General features: G+C 45.2%; 1 protein-coding gene across 3 annotated transcripts; it reads left to right on the plus strand.

Moving 5' to 3' along the window:
• The first annotated feature begins 1,337 nt into the window (after positions 1 to 1,337).
• Positions 1,338 to 21,974, plus strand: GOSR2 (golgi SNAP receptor complex member 2). 3 transcript variants are annotated; one of them, XM_020873427.2, is made up of 6 exons: positions 1,338 to 1,446; positions 9,606 to 9,670; positions 11,518 to 11,626; positions 12,611 to 12,743; positions 15,391 to 15,531; positions 19,203 to 21,974. In XM_020873427.2, exons 1-6 carry the CDS (start codon positions 1,418 to 1,420, stop codon positions 19,362 to 19,364), a joined length of 639 nt encoding a protein of 212 aa, XP_020729086.1. In that variant the 5' UTR covers positions 1,338 to 1,417; the 3' UTR covers positions 19,365 to 21,974. The 3 variants fall into 3 exon arrangements, with proteins under 3 accessions (XP_020729086.1, XP_020729087.1, XP_070335714.1); XM_070479613.1 differs by lacking the exon at positions 1,338 to 1,446 and adding an exon at positions 1,486 to 1,870; XM_020873428.2 differs by lacking the exon at positions 15,391 to 15,531.
• Positions 21,975 to 22,267: the final 293 nt, after the last annotated feature.

Below are 22,267 nucleotides of genomic sequence, written 5' to 3' on the forward strand. Positions count from 1 at the left end.
GGTTGAGTAGAAGCTGCAAGGCCGCCTATGACTTGACCTTTGAAATCCTACAGTTTCTCTTTTACTACATTCTGTTGGTCAAGCAAGTCACTAAGGCCAGCTCAGATTAGAAAAATTAGACTCCACCTTTTAATCATTTTTTTCCTTTCCAGTAGCAAAAAAAATATGAAACCCTCTTTATTCTACCACAAAACATTATCCTAGGGACCCAGGCAAGAGATTCATGGGGTCGCAAAGAGTCATACACGACTGAGCGACTGAACCGAACTGAACTGAAGGCAAGTAAAGTCCCTGGACCTCAGGGGGTCCTACACTTTGGAGTGCTAGTTTTAATTTTTTCTAAGTCTTCCTTAAGTGACTGGGATCACTCTAATCTGCTTGTCTAGGATTGTGTCTTACTTGTCTTCCATCCCCCCACCCCGCCCCAATATCTGTGCCTGCTAACAGTAGGTAATCATTAAGAAATAAATATTAGAATAAATGGGCAAGTGTTAAGGAAAGAATGTACATGGGTGGACAGTCTCTTAGGACACAAAACTGGGTGGGATCCAGGATACAGGAAAACAGAAGCATCAACTTGTCAAAGGAAAAGGAATATCTCCTCCCTTGGGAGGAACTGTAGATAAGTCTGGGAGGATGGAAACGGATTAGGTCTACGTGGTGTCCGAATCCTTCAAGTGTCCAAATCCTTCAAGTCCTAACTCAAATGTCGCCTCCTACATTATCTTTCCCGAATCTCCAATTGGAGTCGACTCTAACTCGCTTGATGTCTTTAGATCGTCTATCCTTAGACGTTTATTTGTGCACACATCTTATTTCCTTTCCTATACCGAGACCTCTTTGAGGACAAGAAGAACCGGTTTGCCCCCACACCATATGTGATACACGGTAACCGCTCATTTACTCTGGGTTTTATTAGATGAAAGTGGTGGGGGGCGGGGGAGGCGAGACAGGCGATAGTTGGGGGGCGAGGCAGGAGATGCTTGCACCAGAGACTCCAGCGAAGAGAGAAATCTCCAGACCCACAAATAAATAGTTTAACACGAAGCCAAGCAGTCCCAGCCTTTCTCCAGCAAAGAAAAGCTGTGGTCCGCTGACCTACAACCTTGCTCTGAGGACCCCACGCCGATACACTGAGACTGCCCTTACCAATGCCTGACTCAATGCTGCAGACAGCCTCTTGCCAAAACCTATACTTCCTCGTCCCTCATCTGAGTCAGAACCTCTGATTACGCTTAGCCTTCTTCAGGCCTCTTTATTCGTTCCCCTTCTCCTTTCTCGCAGGCGCCACCAGGATGGCGCGCGTTGGGACAGCCCTAGCGGGCAGTGGAGGAGGGTCCTGCGACCGGAAGCCGGAAGGGGGGCTGTGAGGACGTGTTCCGTGGAAGCCGGAGCGGGACCCGGCGGGGCCGGCAACATGGAGCCGCTGTACCAGCAAACGCACAAGTGAGGGACGCGTCGGGCATGGGCTGGGACGAAGCCAGGCTAGGCGAGCCCTAGTCCCCTGGGCTGGGGCCTCGGTCGTCTGCCAGAATGGAGGCCTAGTCCTTCCGTCCGGGCGCTGCCGTGGGGACCAGCTCGGAAGGGCTCAGTCTTTGGCCGTGATGCCCAGGTCTGCGGCGGCCGGAGGGTCCGACCTGGTGCCCGGCGACATTGGGCCGAATGCCTTCCGGGATCTCCGAGGCCGTGACTAGCTGCTGGGTAGACTAGGTGAAGGGAAAGTCATATTGTCCAGCTCCAGCCAACTCTGTGGTCCGGATTGCTAGAACCGGTGGGGACTGAGGGCCCCAGCACATAGGCGGTTACTGTTTAGTTGGAGAGCCAGGGTGTTCGAAAGAAAGGTCTAACATGGGGCACCAAGAGATGGAAGGTAAATGAGCATTACCAACAGAATCTCCTTAAGCAACTTAGGAGTATCCATCACTGGGCTAAAGTCGTCAGAAAAAGTTTAATTAATGACTCACAGCTCTTAAATGATATCAATACTTAGTCTTGATTGGCCCAAACCTTATTGCTGCTACGCTGTGATTTTTATTTTCTCTTTTATTCTGATTTTGGTTTACACTAAAAGACCATATTTTTCTGATAAAAGAAATTGCTCAGAATATCTGGTTCCAGGTTACCTTTAAAGAAGGTGAATTTTGGTTTAGCTTCTCGTAAAATTCCTTGGTAGTGTTCCTTATTCATACTGCTCAGCGTTTTAGGAGCTTGCTGAAATACGTAATTGAGTAGGGAAATAAGATCATACCTATCCTGTTTGGGGGGAAATTTTTTTATGAGTTATCTTTTATTATGGTCAAACATAAATAACATGAAGTTTACCTTTTTAAAGCTAACCATTTGATTTATAATTAAGTTTCCAGTATCATGTAATTTACTATTTAAAATGATAATCATTTCTAAGCTACAGCTCAGCAGCATGAAGTACAGTCACAGTGTTGTGTAACCATCATTATCTATTTCCTGAACTTTTTCATTATCCCAAACAGAAACTCATGTACCCATTAAGCAGTACTCCCCCAGTTCTCCCCAGGTCCCTGGTAACCTGTTCTGCTTTCTGTTTCTGACTTTTCCTATTCTAGATATCTCGTATGAGTAGAATAATATATTTATCCTTCCGTGTCTGCCTTATTTCACTTAGCATAAGATTTCCAAGGTTCATCTGTGTCATAGCATGTATCTATTGTTCCTTTTATGGCTGTATAATATTCCTTTACAGAGTTTTACACGCACACACACAATGTTTTGTTATCCATTCCTCTACTGATCGGCACTTGGGTGGTTTCCACCTTTTGACTATTGTAAATAATATTGCTGAGAACACTGGTGTACAAATGTCTGTATGAGTCTCTGTTTTCAGATTTGTTTGAAATATATATGTACTTATACCTGTCCTATTCTGACACCTTTCAACTTAGTGTAGTTTTGTGCCGATGAAAATTCATAAAATCGTACCACCAAGGCCTGGGAAAGAAAGAAAATGGGAACCCACCTCTCTAATGAATTCACAATAAAAGAAATACTTTAGAGCACTAGAATAAGAGGAAGATGATCCTCTTGTTTCATTTTCTAATTTTGTGTTTCATTTATTTTTCATTAAGTTACTGTTTCATTTTCTACTTCTTTTTACTTTATTGATTCAGCGTTTGGTTTGGGCAGGTGAAAATGTAGAGCCTACTTTGTAATAGTATTGAAATGGCAGAATTAGTCTTATGGTGTTATATGAACCCTATTCTCATATAAAAATTATAGGAAGGACAGACAAGGGACTTTAAAAGCTGGATCTGTGAGTCAGTTGGAAAAGAAATGAAGCAGGAAGTTATGCCCATGTTACTAAGAAAGGGCAGATCCTTTACAATAACCAGGCTCAGTGGACTAAGTAATGCTTTGATCTCATGTATAGTCTCATCTGGTTAGCTAATTTGATTAAAGGATATTCCTAAGGAGGTTGCAACCCATTTTATTTTTAAGAATAATTTTATTCACAGAGTCTCATGCTGCTTATTACTGGTGCAGCAGGTGGCTGATCACAGAGTAAACTTGGAAGCTCAGTTATATGTAAACTTAGAGGAGGAATTCTAAACGGTGTCCCAAACAAGATTTGTGGGACATAGATGAACTCCTTACCTACGCAGGCCTCCAACAACCTACCCTCAAACTCTATAGACCCTTAGACTCTATAGCAGAGCTCACCAACTTTTCCTGTCAAGAGCCAGATAGTAAATATTTTAGGTCTTACAGGCCATATGGTTTCTATGGCAGCTATTCAGCTCTCTTATTAGTGCGCAAGCAGCCTTTAGACAATGTGTAAACAAATGGATGTGATTGTATTCCAGTAAAACTTTATTTACAAAAACAGACAAGGGACAAGATTTGACCAGCCACTGCTAGGCCGCCTACTATGTAGTCATTCGTTTATTCAGTGAATATTGATTGAGCACCTGCTATGTGTTAGGCACCCAGTGCAGACAGTACAGCCCTACCCTCAGGAAATTGACTTTGTTTTGCACTGCAGTATATTCATCATCATCATTACGATTATTATTGGTGCAGTATGTTCTGATCTGCCTCCTTTCCCCTCAAGGACTGAAACAGGACTGAGGATTCTGGTTCTAGACCTCATCACCTTATTTTCCTCACCTGTAAAATAAAAGTTTGGGGCTGATTAAACTGTAATTCTCCTTCCAGTTCCATAACACTTGTGATTGAGTGTCTTAAAAAGGAAACAGAATCCTGTGTGTATCTGCAGTTAAATTTTGGAATTGCAGAAATTAATGATTGCAGCTGAACTGATACAGCAGTAACTGAGCATATTAATTTTACTGGAACTTTGAACCCAGTTTGTGGTTATCTCTTACTGTGTCCCTGAAAGTACATTGGAATTATATCAGCATTTTAAAGTTGCATATCTTGAAAATTCCTGAACATTGGGGGGGAAAAAACAGATGAAAAGCAGGTTAAACATTTTACACTTAAATAATACTGTGTTAGGGTGAACTTTATAGAGGAGCTAGTAGCCAGGCTTCTATTTTTGAGATCCCAGTGCTTGTAAAGGTGCCCATATTTGTCCAGGATCATTCAGTGCCCTGGACCTTATTATCACTAGAGATTTTGATTCAATAGGTTTGGAGCACAAGAAGCTCTATTTTTAACAAGCTCTCCAGGTGATTTTGATGAACAGCTGGGTTTAAAGACTGTTACCTTATCTCAAGACCAGTTTTTCCTTTTTTTTTTTTTTTTTTTGATTTTGCCTTCTGATGAGAGGCTAAATATAGTGAAGGCAAAGTGGGTGAGGTGAAAGTGCCCAGATCGTTCTGCTACTTTTAAATAAAGCAAGCAAAGTAAAAACAACAGACTTCCCTATGGTGCTGTGTGGGTTACCACAGCAGTTTCATATTGCCTTTGGATCTATGACCCCTAAATAATTATGATTATCAGTGCCCCATTTAAGAGTTGAGGACACTAAGGCACCAAGGAATTAAATGAACTTGTTCCGTGCCCCTCAGCTACTGCATAGTGGAACTCAAACTCCAACTCAGGTCTTTTAACTCTAAAACCCTGTTTCCTGCTCGAGTTAGGCAGAAGCAGTATGTGTGCAAAGTGGGTGTATATGATGGGGGTCGGGTAGTTACCTGGACTTAAATTTTTTTTTTTTAATTTGGTTGTGCCGGGTCTTAGTTGTGGCATGTGGGCTCTTCGATCTTCGTTGCTGCATGTAAACTCTTAGTTGTGGCATATGAACTCTTAGTTGTGGCGTGTGGGATCTAGTTCCTTGGCCAGGGATCGAACTCAAGCCTCTTGCATTGGGGAGAGTGGCATCTTAGCCACTGGACTATCTGGAAAGTCCCTCCATGGACTTTTAAAAAGCAAGTCTGTTTTCAAATTCTTCCTAGCGACCTCCCTGGTGGTCCAGTGGTTTAGAGTCTGCCTTGCAATGCAGGGGATGTGGGTTCGATCTCTGGCCGGGGAACTAAGATGCCACGTGCTGTGGAGCACCTAAGCCCACACTGCATAACTGAAAGGTCTGTGAGCCCATGCAACCAAGACTGGACGCAGCCAAATAAATAAGTAAGCTTTATCTAAAAAAAAATTCTTCCTAGATCTTCTACAGACATTTTTAAAAAAACTCAGCAGCAATGACACTTGTTTATTTGCTACTGGGTCTCTGCTTGGTTATGTTTTCACCCATGCCCACCATGAACCCCACACAAGTCAGGACTAGGACTTCTGATTTCTAGTGTCCACACTCCCATGTCACATTTGCATACCCAACTGTTCCTTATTGCTTCAAATGTGTTGTCTGAATTCCCAGTTCCATGTAAAATATATTTGCCACTTTGCATATAGTAGTTCTCGCAATGCCATTCATCCTTGCTCTGTTTTCATTCATTTCCTCGGGCCTGGCATGTAGAGATTGGTATCACTTTATTGGCTCTTATCTTTTCTCGTTCATGTAAAGCAAAAAGAGATTGGTTGGGAAAAGTCACGTTTCGCTGCAATTTAATATCCATTTTTGCTTAGAAAATAGTAACAGTCAGCTGATGAGTGGTTATAGGGTTTTGTGGGTATTGACATCATCTCTTCTGCTGTTGTTGTGGAATTTAAGAATTGAAAATGACTGGCAAGATCTTCCATTTCAGTTCACTTTGGTCAGGAAGACCCTTAATAAAGCCCAAGACAGTTCATGTGCTCTGTGTGTAAACATGCCAGAGCCCTTTTTCCCCCTCTTCTTCTACAGTTCGTTCTCAGTTTTTCCTTCTGTGTTCAGCTGACATCTGTCATCTTGAAATTTGTACCCTTTGGTTCTGGGGCTCCCTTAAGGGGGCTTCCCCGGTGGCTCAGTGGTAAAAATCTGCCTGCACTGCAGGAGACGTGGGTTCAATCCCTGGGTAGAAAGATCCCATGGAGGAGGGCATGGTAACCCACTCCAGTGCTCTTGCCTGGGAAATCTCACGGAGTCCATTGGATCGCAGAGAGTTAGACGCGATTAAAGCAACTGAGCACGCATCCTCACACTCCCTTAAGGAGCAGCAACAGAGAACAAGCCCACTCCTCTTCCTGTCATCTCTAGATACTTGAAGAGCCCCAGCTGCCCCATTTTAGTTTAGTTGTTTTTTTCCTTTCCTTTGTTAAAGGATCATTATCACTAGCTCTTTTGGCTGTTCCTCTTTGCAACTTGACTTCTAAACTTGCCCAGTCATCTTGCTCATCTTCCATTGGGGGAAATCTTGACTTGGTAGGGTTTCTTTGGCAAGTGACCCAAACCTGAATGCCATTCTGTGTTGTGCATTTGACTTTTAAAAAAAATCTTAAAATGCTTTTTATCTCCAACAAATTTTATTTTATTCAGTTCAGTTGCTCAGTCATGTCCGACTCTGTGTGACCCCATGAACTGCAGCACACCAGGCCTCCCTGTCCACCTCCAACTCCCGGAGTTGACTCAAACTCATGTCCATTGAGGTGGTGATGCCATCCAACCATCTCATCCTCTGTCGTCCCCTTCTCCTGCCCTCAATCTTTCCCAGCATCAGGGTCTTTTCAAATGAGCCAGCTCTTTGCATCAGGTAGCCAAAGTATTGGAGTTTCAGCTTCAACATCAGTCCTACCAATGAACACCCAGGACTGATCTCCTTTAGGATGGACTGGTTGGATCTCCTTGCAGTCCAAGGGACTCTCAAAAGTCTTCTCCAACACCACAGTCTAAATGAAAAACATTCGTATTCGCTTTGTGGTTCAATATCCTAACCAGTCACTGGAGCGCAGAATTTTGTGCAAATTTCATAATCATAAGCTGATTTTTAAAAAAATACCAGAACAGAATATGGAGCCAAAGGCAGGCCTGTGATACAACCTGGAAATCTTCCCCAGGACCCCTTGGGAACCGTTGTTATGCCTGCCAGAGGTCCCTCATCCTTAAATTTTAAAGTATTTGTCGACTTCCCTGGTGGTCTAGTGGTTAAGACTCTGCCTTCCAATGCAGGGAGTGTGGGTTCGATCCCTGGTCAGGGAACTAAGATCCCACATACTGCAGGGTGCATCCGAAAATGAAAATAAGTAAATGAATAAAGTATTTGTCAATCACATGGGAGAAATGTGATGTTATTACTTTCAGTATGCATTTTCCTGATTACTGGAAGAGTGTTTCTTCATATATTTTTTTTGTCCATTTGGATTTCCTTTTCTCTCAGTTGCCCTTTGCCCATTTTAAAAATTGTTTTGACTTTTCCTATTGATATGTAGTAGTTCCTTATACATTCAAACATATTCCTTTGTTATCTGCTGCAGGTGGCTTCCAGTCTCTGCCTTTTTTTTTTTGTTCCAGATGTGCCTTTGGTGTAAAAAGGTTTTGTTTTTGTTTTTTACTGTGGTCAGATCTATCAGTCTTTTCTTTTGTGATTTGTGGGGTTGGGGGGGTAGTTTTGATTTTTGTCTTGTTCAAGAAATCCTTACTTAACCTGAAGTCATAATATGCACACCTTGAGTTTATCTTTGTGTATTACACAAGGTGTCTTTTTTTCACATGGTTAACGATCTGAGCCATCAGCATTTGTTGCAGTCCGTTCCTTTCCCGCTTCCATTAGAAATTTGCCTCACTGCCCACGTCCAGGCCTTCAGGGAAGTCCTCATTCTCTTTTTCCATCAGCACTGCCATTCAGTACTCTCTGGCTGTTTTCGTCATTTCCCTGATCCAGGTGTCAGTTTCTTCAAGTTGCTGTCCTACATCTGCCTCCATATCTCCATGTGTCTCCATTCTAAAGCACCTGGACTTACCTTCCTGAAGTAGCGACCTCGTCCCTCAGACTCTAGGAGTGATTTCTGGTTGCCTGTCAGGACCTTGGGTCTTGCCCAGGAACCTCTGAGGGTCTGCCCTTGCTTCTGGAACCATGGGTCATGTTTTGAGACCACAGTGAAGCCCTGGAAAAGACTCGAAGCAAGTTCAAACCAAATTTGGGCTCCTGGCTTGCGTTGATAAATTTGGGGTCACAGTTTGTGGTGCTCACGGTGGAGGATGGTTGCTGACATTTCTTCAAGGCCCTGGAGATGACAGAAGAGCTCACCCCCACCCCCATCCTGTGACTCTCTGTGAAAAGACCAGAAGCCCCAGGATTTATCACAGAGGACTGCTTGGAAGGGCTCAGAGGGTGACTTTAGCCATGCCCTGGGAAGCCATCGGGAAGTGCCCTGGGCCTGGTGTCAGGACTGGCCAGAGGCCCCGGTACAGTGCTGTGTTTCCATAATTGCCTCCTATTGCCAAGGAAAGAGGTTTACCAAATAGGAGATCCCTGTCTCTCTGGGCCTTCCTCTGATGGCTCCCTCCCACTAATCCGCCTCCTCCCCTTCTTCCCTGTGACCCCAGCTCTCAGGCATGCCAGCCTGCTGGTCACCCATGTGACAGGACTGGCAGGCCTTTTTGCACGTCATTTTGTCCACATTTTCGTTTACCAAATCACATTTCGAATTCCCTTTGCCCACAGAGCTGCCCCCAGCTCAGTCTTCTGTTTTCTTTGCCTTTACTTAGCACTGGTGCTCAGATCTTTCTTTTTGTTTACGCTTGTGTGTGTTAGTGTTCTCTTAAATCTTCTTGGGACTTTTCACGTCTATCTGGCCTGTCGTTCCTAATTATACTGTTTCTCAAGGACAAGAATTCTATCTCTCTTGCCCTTTGACTCTCTCTACTACAGAGCAGTACTCAGCACATTGGGTCAGAGAACAGAGAGTGGGATTGGCCGGGTCCACATCGAGGTTTATCACTTGGTGTGTGACCTTGAACAAGTTACATAACCTTTCTGGGCTTCAGTTGTCTTATTTACGAAAAGAGGGTGATAATAGTCCTTTGCTCATAGGGTTTTTGACCTTGCAGAACGTCTCAGATGCAGTGAGCGCTCACTAAATGCCGCCTGTCTGCCTTGTTATTAATATTTAACGTTAAAATATTAGAAACCGTGCCAAAACATGTGACCTGAAGTGCCACATACAAATTTCACAGTTCAGCGACACTGTCCATTTAGATCAGTTCTACGTTGGCATTAGAAAAATTGTCTTTCCTGACCGAAGTACTGTTGATTACGCGCGTCTCACTCATTTCCTCCCTCTCCCTTTGATAGGCATGTCCATGAAATCCAGTCTCACATGGGACGCCTGGAGACGGCAGACAAGCAGTCTCTGCACTGTGAGTAATTAACTACGGAGACCAGAGTCCTGTCTCTGATGACACGCTGCTAATGGGCTGGGTTTCCTGACTGTGTTTCTGCCTCAGGGGCTGAAGGAGTCAGCGTGGAATGAGTTCTGTTGTGAGAGTGGACAGAAAAACCCTATGGCAAAGTCACTGGTTTCCCTGACCGTGCCCTCTGGAATCCCACAAGTCTTATCCCCCATTACCCCTCCACTCAACCTGACAGGGCCCGATGGGAATGGGAGTACTTGCCTCCATCTGTCTTAATCTAATTACCCTGTCCGTAGAGGAATGTGGTCCATAAAGATTCAGAGATGTTTAACTGGAACTGGGCGTTTCTTCTTGAGCTGAGAATTCTGCAGCTTTCCAGGAGGATTATTCAGAAACGAAGGGCAATATTAATTAGTTCAGTTCCCACACCATGATTTCTTTTGAGAAGAGTGCTGCTATTTGTGTTTTAGTTTCTTTTCTTTATGAGAAAAGATCCTGAAACTTCCCTGGTGGTCCCTTGGTTAAGACGCCATGTTTCCAACACGGGGGGGTACTGGTTCGACCCCTGTTCAGGGAACTAAGATCCCACCTGCCGATGTGGCATGGCCAAAAGAAAAAGAAAAGGTGCTTTTTCTGAGTCCATCACACAGACACTGCTTGTCCCCCTCCCACCACTGACGCTGTCTCCTCCTGTCACTCCTTGGCTGGCACTGGGCCCCTTCTCCTGTTTTCTCAGGTCTGCTTTCTGCTGCTCCCAAGCGCCTCTTCTCCCGGTCCTGTGCCCCGCCTTGTTCTGAGCTGTGTTTGTTAGCTCTGGGCTCCCCTGAGGAGGTGACACCTCTGTCGCTACTGTCGTTTCCTTATTGGACACGAGGCAGTCTGGATGCCTTCTTCTGTGCACAGTTTAGCCTCTGACCATCGACTTTGTTTGGCTTTCCGGCCATCTCATTGGTACATGAGTAGAAATGGAAAAGAGGTCATTTTGACTGTTTAGCAAAGGAGCTAAGGAAAATGACTGTATTTATCATGTTATTACCTCTCTGGATTCTTTCCTGGACCTTCCCTGTTGGTATTTTGTCTATTCTGGTGACTCCAGCATCAGCCTACCTATTTTTTTTTTTTCAGCTTCCCTATTAAGGGAATGCTTCTCTTTGTTTCACATACTAATCTTTCCCTGTGTGCTTTTTTTTTTAACCTCATTATTTTCTGTAGAGGGTTCATTTGGCAGTCTTTTTACTAGATATTTATAACCCATATCTGAGGATAATCTCAAAGGAAAAGAGGCCTCATTTTATATCATAAAATACTACATTTTGCTGAAAATATTTATTTGGACAGCCTTTTTTTTGTTTTATTTTTGTTTTGTTTTTTTTGGACAATCTTTGAATGTTCATTTTATTTTCAAAGACAGGAAGTTTATTTTTTTTTTTCCATTTATTTTTATTCATTGGAGGCTAATTACTTTACAATATTGTAATGGTTTTTGCCATACATTGACATGAATCAGCCATGGATTTACATGTGTTCCCCATCCCGATCCCCCCTCCCAGGAAATTTATTTCTATAGATTTATCTTTAGGTTTTTTTTTTTTTAATAGCATTATTATGGCATTAACAGCTATATACATATATATACATATGTATATATGTATGCATATATATATATAAAAACATTTAGAAAGTCACTTAGTATAATTTGAATTTTTTTCTGTTCTCATCAGTGCATTTTTCTTCTTTTGTAGTACATATTTTTGAATTTATTGGATATAGACAAAAGACATGTTTGATTTACCATTCTAATTTAAGTTCACTATCTCTTTTCCAGTAACTATTCTTTTTTCTCTTTTGTGCAGTAGTAGAAAATGAAATCCAAGCAAGCATAGACCAGATATTCAGCCAACTAGAGCGTCTGGAGATTTTGTCCAGCAAGGAGCCCCCCCACAAAAGACAGAATGCCAAACTGTGAGTGCTCTGACCCTGCCAGGCCTTGCTCCCAGAGAGGTCATTAAATATTCTGAAAATCCATTTACACCTTGAAAAACTGAGACTATGCAAAGATAAAGTCCTGTAAAGACCACAATTCTATTTGCGTGATTCTTCCTCAGAATCAAAAGCCTGTGTTGTACACCACAGGGAATATAGCCAATATTTTATAGTAACTATAAATGGATTATAACCTTTAAAACTTGTGAGTCACGATATTGTATACCTGTAACTTATGTAATATTGTACATCACCTCTACTTCAGTTAAAAAAAAGAATAAAAAGCCTGTGAGGTTAGTGGCTCAGAAGCCTGGTATCTCCTTTCCTTATTGGTATCATTTTGAAATTTTGCCCCCAGTACTGTTTTTCTGACCAGACCCATGGCCATTTGAAACCTAATGCCACCAGGGAGTGTCACTCTGTTTTTTGATTCCCACTTCATTCTTGGGTTGAATTATCTTGCTCTTAATCACTCCAGTCAATGTGTTTGTAATGGAATACTGATCTAATGTTTGATACACCCCCATGAAATTAAAGCAAAACCACTCCTACCACCTCCACCCCAGCCTCTGTTTCCAGAACGTTTATGAAACTTCATTGATGCTGTACCCCACAGATGCCTTGGGCTTCTTCCAGGAGAGCAATATAATCCCTGGAAGGTCAGGAAGAGGTCATCGAACCTGCTTCCTGTCACCTGTTCCCTGTCATGCATCCAGAATCAGAGACCAGCAGATAGCTAAGGAAAGCTGCTGGAATCTCATTTGCTACTATCCTGCTCTAATTACAGGCTCCCTTTTTACTTTCAATACCATTGATCAAATCAGATCATTTGGGGTGGGGGCTGGATAGCATGGAGGGGTACAGGGGGAGTAAGGAATTGTCTTCTTCCCTGAAGACGAAGTCCAGCCGCCGCCAGTTGTGCTGCTCGGGACTCCTGGAATTTAATCTCTCTGTCAATTCCAGCCGTGTCGACCAGTTAAAGTACGACGTCCAGCACCTGCAGACTGCTCTTCGAAACTTCCAGCACCGGCGGTATGCACGCGAGCAGCAGGAGAGACAGCGAGAGGAGCTTCTGTCTCGCACCTTCACCACGAACGTAAGCCCGGCGCCTGGGTGGGATTGGCAGGGACTGGGCGGCTGGTCAGAGCTGGCGCTCAGGACTCTGACAGGAGCCCTCTGCGGGGCACTGAAGCAGACCGATGGGACGGGAGGAGAGAACTGGGAGTGATGGCTGAGTGCGTTACAGAGACTAGACCTAAACACTGCTTGCATCTCTTTTTCTGTCACAAAAACCCTCAGAGGAAGTAGTTAATTTGAGGGAACAGGCAGAGGTGAAAATTACCTGGTTTGACTGGTGGATGCAGAGAAGTGGACTTTCCCATGGTGGAAACATTTTCCTGATCAGATCAAGAAGGATAACTTAGACTATTTGTAGCAAGGGCAGCATTTCAAAGCTGCCTTCAGGCAGTTACCTGTGTGTGTGTGTGTGTGTGTGTGTGTGTGTGTGTGTGTGTGCATGCGCATGCGTGCAGTTCCAGTGTTGGATGTGTTAAAATGTTTTTGCATGTGTGTGCGTATGTGCATGCATGCAGTTCCAGTGTTTAATGCATTAAAATGCTTTTGCCTCTAGTCTGAGCGGCAGTTAAGAGGGATTTGTTAACAGGTATTTCGTTTTAAAGGGACTACTTGACTTGAGCCCATTTGAAAGTTGCTTGTTGGTTTGCATGTTTGATTTCCTCGGATACCCATGTCCCTGTCCTTTGGTCTCAATGGGATCATTTCTCACACATGGCTGTAGAACATTACTGGCTTTTCCTGTGTCCTGCATAATGTATTCCACCAAATAAGGTGGGTCTCGGGGGCTTTTTGTTTGGTTGGTTTTTTGTTTTCTTACAGAGGTTCATTTTCTAAAGTAGGCTTACGCTTTCTAAGCCCAGCCTCAGAATTCAAATCAGTTCCCACTTTGCAGATGTTGAACCCTCTTTGCTGTGTCCACATGTGCAGTAAATTTCCCCAGGTGCTTCAGAATATGCCTACATAGTTTGGTTTCTCTGATGTAAGCAGTCAAGTAGTAATGATTAACAATTCAAGAGGTCAACGAACATGTGTTGGTCAGTAAGCAGAGCCTCTTTTCAAAAGAGTAGGGAGCTATATGACATCCTTAAGGTGTCGTGTGGGCTTTTGATAGCCGTGGCGTTGGTTATAGGGCTTTTTTAGGCCAGGGATGATGGCTCCGAATTATTTTACATCTTACCAGCCTAGTGTGATGCTGTGCGTACAGTGGGCCCTTAATAAAAATTATCTGGCTAAATGAACTTCCTGGTCTTTTTATGATCATGAGCTATAGTACATTTTTCTGAGAGATAACAGCCCATCAGCTGTACCCAAACACTGGGATCTTCACCCACCAAACATCAGCTTGTGCAGGATGCTATTTAAGGTGCTGAAAGTAAAGTGTGTTTAAACTAAAAACCTTGACTCCTACTCCTGAGAAACTCCCATGTTAGCGGGGGCCGGGGGCGGGGGGGGGATTGAAAATATATACCTGAAAAATGATTGTGAACTTGAGCAGCAGAGAAAAGGGGTTTAACTTCTTCATGATGACAGAAAGTGGTAAAAGTGGTCCTGCTTGGCAGAAGGGTTTGTAACGGTCAGGGAGCTGGAAAGAGGACAGGGCAGTGACTGGTCATGCCGTGCATCCATGTCCTTCCCACTGCAGGGTGAAATTGGAGCGCTGGGATCGGTTTTGATGTTTCTCCCTATGGGACAGTTAAGAGGGCGGGCTCTGCACCCAGCACGGGGATTTGTGCCCCTCTGGACGTCTCACTGGCGGGGTCTTAGACAAGTCATTCCACCTCTCTGGGCTTCTGTTTCTTCATCTAAAACGAGGATAATACCATAACTACAGCATAAGGTTAGAGTGGGGCCTGAGCAAGCTTAGAATGAAGAGTTTGCAAAGTGGAAAGCATTGATCAGTATTAGTTCTTTCCTCCCTTGATTTTTTTACAGACTTTTCTTCCCTGCCCAGGTGGATAGTCCCATTGTGAACACTGTTGGGCCTTTAATAGAAACCAGTCTCTGCTCTCTGTAGTCAGTCTGTCTAATCGGAGGGAGGAATAAACCAATGAAATAGCCAAAGGACAAAAGCAAACCTTCCCCACTGCACCAAGGGGAAGCCAGGTAAAGGAACATTTGGAAGAAGTTAGGTTAGTAAGGAATTAGAGACAACCTCCAGGAGAAACCCAGTGAGAATAGTGTTTCCAGGACTTCCCTGGAGGTCCAGTGGTTAAGAACTCGCCTGCCAGTGCAGCGGGAGTGAGTTCGCGCCCTCATTGGGGAGCTGAGATCCTGCATGCCAAAAAACCGAAGCATGAAACAGAAGCAATATTATAACAAATTCAATAAAAGACTTTAAAAATGGTCCACATCAAAAAGTAAAATGAAAAAATTTTTCCTGAGTTGGGGGAGTGATGCGGAGGAGGCAGGGATGAGCAGACTTGTGTGGTGGAACCCACTTGGAGACTGAGAAGTCTGAGAATTGCACTTCCTCTGAGTGGACAGAGGCCGCCCCAGATCTCCGCTTTGCTTTTTAGTCTCCTTCAGGTTCCTTTGATTCTTGCACCATTTCCTCTGGCAGTTCTTCCGGCTTGACCTGGACCAAGAGACAGAGTGGTCAGTTGAGGTGGGGACACCAGGAGCTGAGCGGCAGCAAAGTTAATCAAGTGCCTGCGTTTCTTTCACAGGACTCTGACACCACCATACCAATGGATGAATCACTGCAGTTTAACTCCTCCCTCCAGAAAATTCACCACGGCATGGATGACCTCATTGGAGGCGGGCACAGTATTCTGGCGGGACTGAGGGCCCAGAGACTGACCTTGAAGGTGGGGGCCCTTTTGGGGGGACAGGGAGAAGGCCTTGTGTTTTGACTTTAGCCAGCAGTGTGAGACCCGCGTTTAACTTTTGGTCACGTAGCCCTGAACTGTGATGCTGTGATGGTGAGACAGAGCCTTTGAGTTTGGGATCCTTTTTGCTGGAAGTGGATTATTATGAGTCCAAAAGTAGCCGAATTCCCTTTGCCAGTAGGTATTTATTGTGTTTACAGTGAACCATAATGTGGCACCTCTCAGTATCCAGGTGTTTTTCCATTTCCTGGACTGAACAGAAAGTGACTGCCTCTGTGAGAGGAAGCAGTAATGGGCCAAGGAATTCTGTGATAGAGTTCGCTCTCGGAAGAAGGAAGACACGCTTTACTTGGCGTCTCACTCACTCTTGGGTGTGTTCCGTGTGGCCCCTGTGGTGGGCAGTCTTAGAGCCAAGACCTCTGTCCTGCAGCAGCTGAAGCCCCCCAAGGGAGGGTCCTGGGCTGCCAGGGTTGGTTGACGGGGGCTTCTGAAGCACAGGCTAGTGACCCCGTGACTGCTGCATTCTCTCTTTAGTAACAGGCATTCCTAGAAACCCTGCCCCACTGGCTGAGGCTCAGACCCCTAGGGAGTGGTTTGCAGAAACATTACACAGCCTCTGATGTCAGTCATGATGTTTCAGCCTCAGCCCTTTTCCTGTATCAACCCTGATGGATAATGGGGTGTGAACTGGGCCTCTTATCAGGGTGTGGTCCCTTGTGCGCGGAGCCCTCCCAGCCCCTGAGCTGTGAGAAGCAGTCACTCGGAAGTGTGAGCTTTATCTTAGTTTTTGTTGGACCATGTTGAGCCTGTCAGCTCTGCAGGACTTCAGTATGTTTCTGAGCATCGCCTCCCACCTTTACCTGGGAGGAGGTCAGGCAGGCCTCGAGTGACACTTATCTTGCTGATGGCTGCAGCGCTTCAGACAGTCTGGAAGCGTGGCCTCACAGCTCCGCGGGCGCCCCCGTTCAGGACAGCCGCCTGCAGTCCTCTGAACTGATGTGTGTGTGTGTGCTTGCTCAGTCGTGTCTGACTCTTTGTGACCCCATGAACTGTAGCCCACCAGTCTTCTCTGTTCACAGTTTTTTTTCAGGCAAGAATACCGGAGTGGGTTGTCATTTCCTTATTTCCTCCTCCAGGGGATCTTCCCGACCCAGGGATCAAACCCACATCTCCTCTGTCTCCTGTATTGCAGGCGGATTCTTGACCCGCTGCGCCATCAGGGAACCCCAGTCTAAACTAATACAAGAGGGTTAATCCTCCCTTTCTTTAGAAAGCTGCTGGCTTCCTCCCCATATCTCAGAAAAATAGTCAAACTCTTTATAGGATGAGACTCATAGTGTCAACACTCAACATCGACCCGGTAGGGCTCAGAGCTTATTGTTAAAGCAAATGTCAGCTTCCTACTGAAGTCTGGTGTCACTGAAGAGCCCCTGCAACTTCTGCCCTAACACTGTCCCCAGAGATAAAGTGCTGGGAAGCCTGGTAGGTGGGCAGTCAGGGGTTGGAGTGTGAGGTTTGTCATCCGTTTCCTCTACACATCCACTGTACTGATTCCTTCTACCTGCCCCGCTTCTGTCAGGCAAGCTTCTGCCTAAACCATTTGGAAAGAACATAGGAGGAAGTGTGAAGGAGCCGGGCCTTGATTTGGGGAAATTTGTGGTAGAAAATGAGTAGTGTTTTTGAAATGTATGTTAACTTTCCAGTGATTTTTGAATTTGATATTTGAATTTTGTAGAGTGATGGAATAATCTCTTCTTCCATAGCCAAGCAGAGTCTTGAGTGAGAGTCTAATGCTGATCATCACTGTTGTGGTGAAACATGTCTCTTATCTCCTCTGGCAGAGAGATATTTGACCTGAGAGACTTTCCTCTCAGTTGCCTGTTACTGTGTTCACTTAAGAAGTAGATGCGGGACCTTAGGTTAGATGCCTCCATACAAATACAGTGGGTGATGTGTAAGTAAGTTGAGATCTGCCCAGCATCCATCTATTACTTCATATGAAATTGAATATGCTTAAAAATGAAAATTAGATAGCAGGGAGGAAGGGCGGCCTGGGTGGTATGGATTGTTGGTTTAGGAATAAAATACTCTTTTGTTTTGGGTGGTGGGCGGTGACATTTATATATGGGGCTTAGGTCATCGTGGTGGTGTCTGGCAGCTGTAGTTTCTCTGGTTCCGTCGTGCCTGCTTCTGACCCTCTCATGAACGTGGATGTAGGCTCTGCTCAGCAGACTTCCTGAGGTGTCTACTCCACAGCGAGTACAGACTGATGGCAGGTTTAGAGCCAGGGAGCAGAGAAGAAGTTTCTTTGATATTGCCTTTTATTTTTTAATGTGAAAAGTGAAAGTGTTAGTCGCTCAGTCGTGTCCGACTCTTTGCAACCTTATGAACTGTAGTTCACCAGGCTTCTCTGTCCATGGACAAGAATACTGGAGTGTGTTGCCATTCCCTTCTCCAGAGCATCTTCCCGGCCCTGGGATCAAACCTGGGTCTCCCATATTGCAGGCCAATTCTTTACCATCTGAGCCACCAGGGAAGCCCATTTTTTCCTTTTAAATATAAAAGATTCTAATTTAGAACTTCTTTATGGAGGTATGATGTGCATACAGTGAGGTGTACAGATCTTAACTTGTACAGGTCATGGAGTTTTGACAATTGCCTACATACACCTTTGTAACTCTCCCTGCTGTCAAAACATAGACCGTTTTCATCACCCCTGAAAAAGCCTTTGTGCCCTTCCGAGGTTAAGTCTGCTCCTGCCCACCACCACCCCCCCCCACCACCCCCACCCCCCCGCCCCAGGCAAGCACCCTTCTTATTTCATCATAAATTACTTTTGACTGTTACTGAACTTAATGTAGATGTCCACATTACTCTTGTGTGTGCCTGTTACTCTCAGGAGTGTTCCAGGCTCTTTCATGTCATTGCATGGTGTCATCAGGTCCTTTTTATTGTGCAGCAGTATCTCATCATGCACAGAACATACACTGTTAATCCATCCTCTTGTTGATATGCACCTGTATTATTTCCGGTTTGGGAATATTCTCCTGTTTTCTTCTAGAAGCTTATAGTTTTAGCTTGTATGTTTAACTTTATGATGAAATTTTTGTGTATAATATGAAGCAATGGTCATTTTTTAACACATGTTCTTGTGCATTATACATACGGACATATACACATGAAGTAAAGTGTTAGTCGCTCATTCGTGCCCGACTCTTTGCAACCCCATGGACTGCAGCCCATCAGGCTCCTCTGTCCATGGGATTTTCCAGGCAAAGATACTGGGGTGGGTTGCCATCTCCTTCTCAAGGGGATCCTCCCTACCCAGGGATGGAACCTGGGTCTTCTGCACTGCAGGCAGATTCTTTACCAGCTGAGCTACACGGGAAGCCCACATTTGTGTGTATGTGTGTATACATGCTCTGTGCACAAGGTGCCCGTTATCCAACCGTTTGTTCCAGCATGCTTGTCCCCCTTGCTCTGCTCTGCGACCTTGATTGAAGGAGCCTGATCTACGTCTGGTTGCTGCTGCTTGTATGCTTTAGGCGTGACCGAGAGACTGCTGGTCCATCGCACCTCATGCTGACGTTCACCCACCCTTGGCACAAGGAGGTGATCATGGTTTTTCGTTCTCCTCCTGTCTGCCCCAGGGGACCCAGAAGAAGATCCTTGACATCGCCACCATGCTCGGCCTGTCCAACACGGTGATGCGGCTCATCGAGAAGCGGGCCTTCCAGGACAAGTACTTCATGATCGCTGGGATGCTGCTCACCTGTGTGGTCATGTTCCTCGTGGTGCAGTACCTGACCTGAGCCAGCCAGGCCCCGCGGCTGAACGCCGGTCCCAGGGCGTGAGAGTGTGCGTGAGTGTGTGTGCGCAAACGAAGGGGGGCCCAGGGGCTGCCCTCTGAAATGTGTGTGCCCGTCTTAACTGTGAAGACCCCTCGGAAGTCATTGTGACCTGTGACCTGGCGGGAATTTCAGACCTCTGTTTCTTGTGACATCTTGGAGGGAAACCTCATGCTGCCGAGATGCGCGGTGCTTAGGAAATGAAGAAAGTACCTGTTCTCTTGCTCACACTCGCTCTCACTGGGGGAAGGAAGTGAAGCCAGGGTGAGGGAGGAGGAGGAAAAGGGGAGGAAGAGAGTGGCCTTGGCGATTTTGTTCTCATAGCTGATACGTGCCTGGGAAGCTATTCAAGCTTGCAGACAAGACTCCACGCTCTGTCATCCTCCAGCCTTTCTGACTCCATGTAGGTAGTCTGGAACAGAAGCAGACAGGAGGGGGAAAGGGGCCTTCTTTTTCTGCACTCACTATAGTAGGTGGATTCATACACTCTTGCTACCAGCCACTGTGCCCACCTCACCCCCCCCACCCCAAAATGATTTGCAGATGGCTGAATGCTAATACTTGTCATCCTTACTGGGAAGCTGCCACCTAGAGGAAACAGAGGCATGAGCACTGTTGCTGACAGCAAGTAAGATTTTCCACATCACAGTTGCTGGGTGTTTCTCCTTTATAAAGTAAGGCCACTGTTACTCCCTGGTCTGTCTTGAAACTGAAGACCCTAGTCACCGATTTGTTTTCAGCAGTCAGTAGAACAGTTGACTTTTAAGACTGGAGCCTGGGCCTTTGCCCCTTAGAAAGTAGCTGTGAGCAGAGGTTAGTGATTGGTCTATTATAGTCTCATCTCAAGTTTTAGCATCTCTAATTAATAATAGACTGTTTTCCCTTTCCTGAAATATATTAGCAGCTGCCAGTTAAGCCCCCATTCTGTCCAGCCAGTGAGGGCAGATGTTACCCTAGGGATGCCCCTGGTGTGTATGTCCTTGTAAGACTCTTTTCAGGGACCAGCACTTTTTTTCCTTCTCTGACCAACCCTGGATTAAGGCTGTACCAATACCCAACATGTTGCAAAATTTATTGTAAAGCCAATCTGTTCAAAGAGAGTAATCAGTGAAAGTACCAGAAAGACCTGGTTAGCATACTTTTTCATCTATCACAGGCCCTCCCAGCCATAGGCCCAGTAGGGCAAGACAGAAATAACACTCAGAATTTCCCAGAGGAACTATGAACCCTGTCGGTATCAACCCCACCTTTGAACATCTTGCCCTGGCCACTTCCTGTCTTGGTTGCTTGTCATTTGGACTGTCTTCTGTCACCTCCCCCTTTTCTATGTGTTCCTGTCCACCTCCCTTTTTTACCCTCCCCCTCTGTCTGTAGCAGTATTGTCTTTTCAGGTACTTCTGTGGCATAGATCCCCTTTGGGGAAAGGTTTCTTAATTGTCACAGATTTTTAAATTGAGTTTTTCCAGGTACTGATTTCACACTTTTGGTTGGATCTCCATTGCTCTTGCTCGTCTGGGCTAAACAGGATCTCTGGGTTTCTGAGGAAAGGGGACTCTGATCCCTTCATAAAAGTTTGAGGGCCCTACCAGAGTGAAGACTGGCCTGGTGGATAGACAGAGGGGGAATGCATCTTCTGACCTACCTATGACTTGGGGAGGCCCAGTTTGAAATATCCCTCACAGCAGCACCCCTGTCATCCCAGGGACCCAGCACAGGCTTCTTATCAGTCCACAAAATGAGTTTTTAAACTACACAGACTCGGCTGAGCCTGGGCACCCGAGGATCCCGCCAGGCAGTGCACTTTGGAAGATGTGCAAGGAGCAGCTGAGCCATTTGTACTTGAACTCAGAGGAGGCAGAAACTCCCCCACCCTCTGCCTCTGGTGGCTGACGTGACATCTGTTTGCAGTGTATGCCGGTGTATTTCCACGCTTGGCCTTCACAAGTGATTGCTGGCCTCGATGAACCAGAAGTTAAGGTCTGCACCTTCAGTGCCGTTCTTCCTGCTTTGTAATAAAAATGGAGACAGTTGTGGGTCTTCACCACCTGCGGGGTGAGGAACAGCAGCCACCGGATGGCGTAAAGTCCTGGGGCACTGAGACCTCGTGTCCTCCTGGGCTTGGCTTTCAGTGATCTGGGAGAAACACACTTGGCCCTAACTGGGTGCTCTGTCTACAGTCCTGAGTGCGGGGAAGGGTCCCAGAGCAGGGAAGGAGCGCCCTCTAGTGGAGATGGGGTGAATTCTTAACATACGCCCCAGCAGCAGCCTCTGGGATCTTGAAAAGAATTTTGGTGTTCCTGTTGTGGTTTAAGAGAGGTGGGTTGTCCAGAAACTTGGAAATAGCTTCATTCCATGGATGTTTACTCCAGGTGTGATCATAAGAAAAGCCAAACTCCAAGACCAAGTAAGTAGGAGAGTCTTGATTTTATAGAAGGCTTCACTGCTGGGTTTTCTCTTAAGACCTTTGCCCTGATGAGTTTAAATGGGTTTGACTTGCAAATTTGGCTTTTACGCTCCTTGTTTTTGAAACACCTCAATTGAATAAAGTTGCCATTTATTTTATTTAGAAAATGACATTTTGTAAAGGAGTTTGACATTCATCTTTATAACTAATGGCCCCTTTTTTCTCTCAAGCCAGAGATTCTGAAACACTGTTCTGAGACCAGGTTTGGGGTTGGTTGCCTTAGCAGCAGCTGGGAAACTTTTTAAAAATTACAGATTACTCTGGCCTACCTTGGATCTTCTGAATTAGAATATTTTTTATCTCTAAAGTTATTCTGATGTGTGTCTTAAAAGCTTTTCTCTTAAAGACTAGAGCATTTGAAAACTTGCTGAACTAACTCAGCATATATGAATGAAAAGCAAAC

This window comes from Odocoileus virginianus, chromosome 17 (assembly GCF_023699985.2).
Source record: "Odocoileus virginianus isolate 20LAN1187 ecotype Illinois chromosome 17, Ovbor_1.2, whole genome shotgun sequence".
NCBI classification, from domain to species: domain Eukaryota; kingdom Metazoa; phylum Chordata; class Mammalia; order Artiodactyla; family Cervidae; genus Odocoileus; species Odocoileus virginianus.

Bases quoted from the DNA above. Each gene is read 5' to 3' on its own strand.
- GOSR2 (XM_020873427.2), top strand. From the start codon at position 1,418: ATGGAGCCGCTGTACCAGCAAACGCACAA. The intron at 11,627-12,610 runs GTGAGTGCTCTG...TGTCAATTCCAG, and splicing joins AAAAGACAGAATGCCAAACT to CCGTGTCGACCAGTTAAAGT. The intron at 12,744-15,390 runs GTAAGCCCGGCG...TTTCTTTCACAG, and splicing joins CTCGCACCTTCACCACGAAC to GACTCTGACACCACCATACC.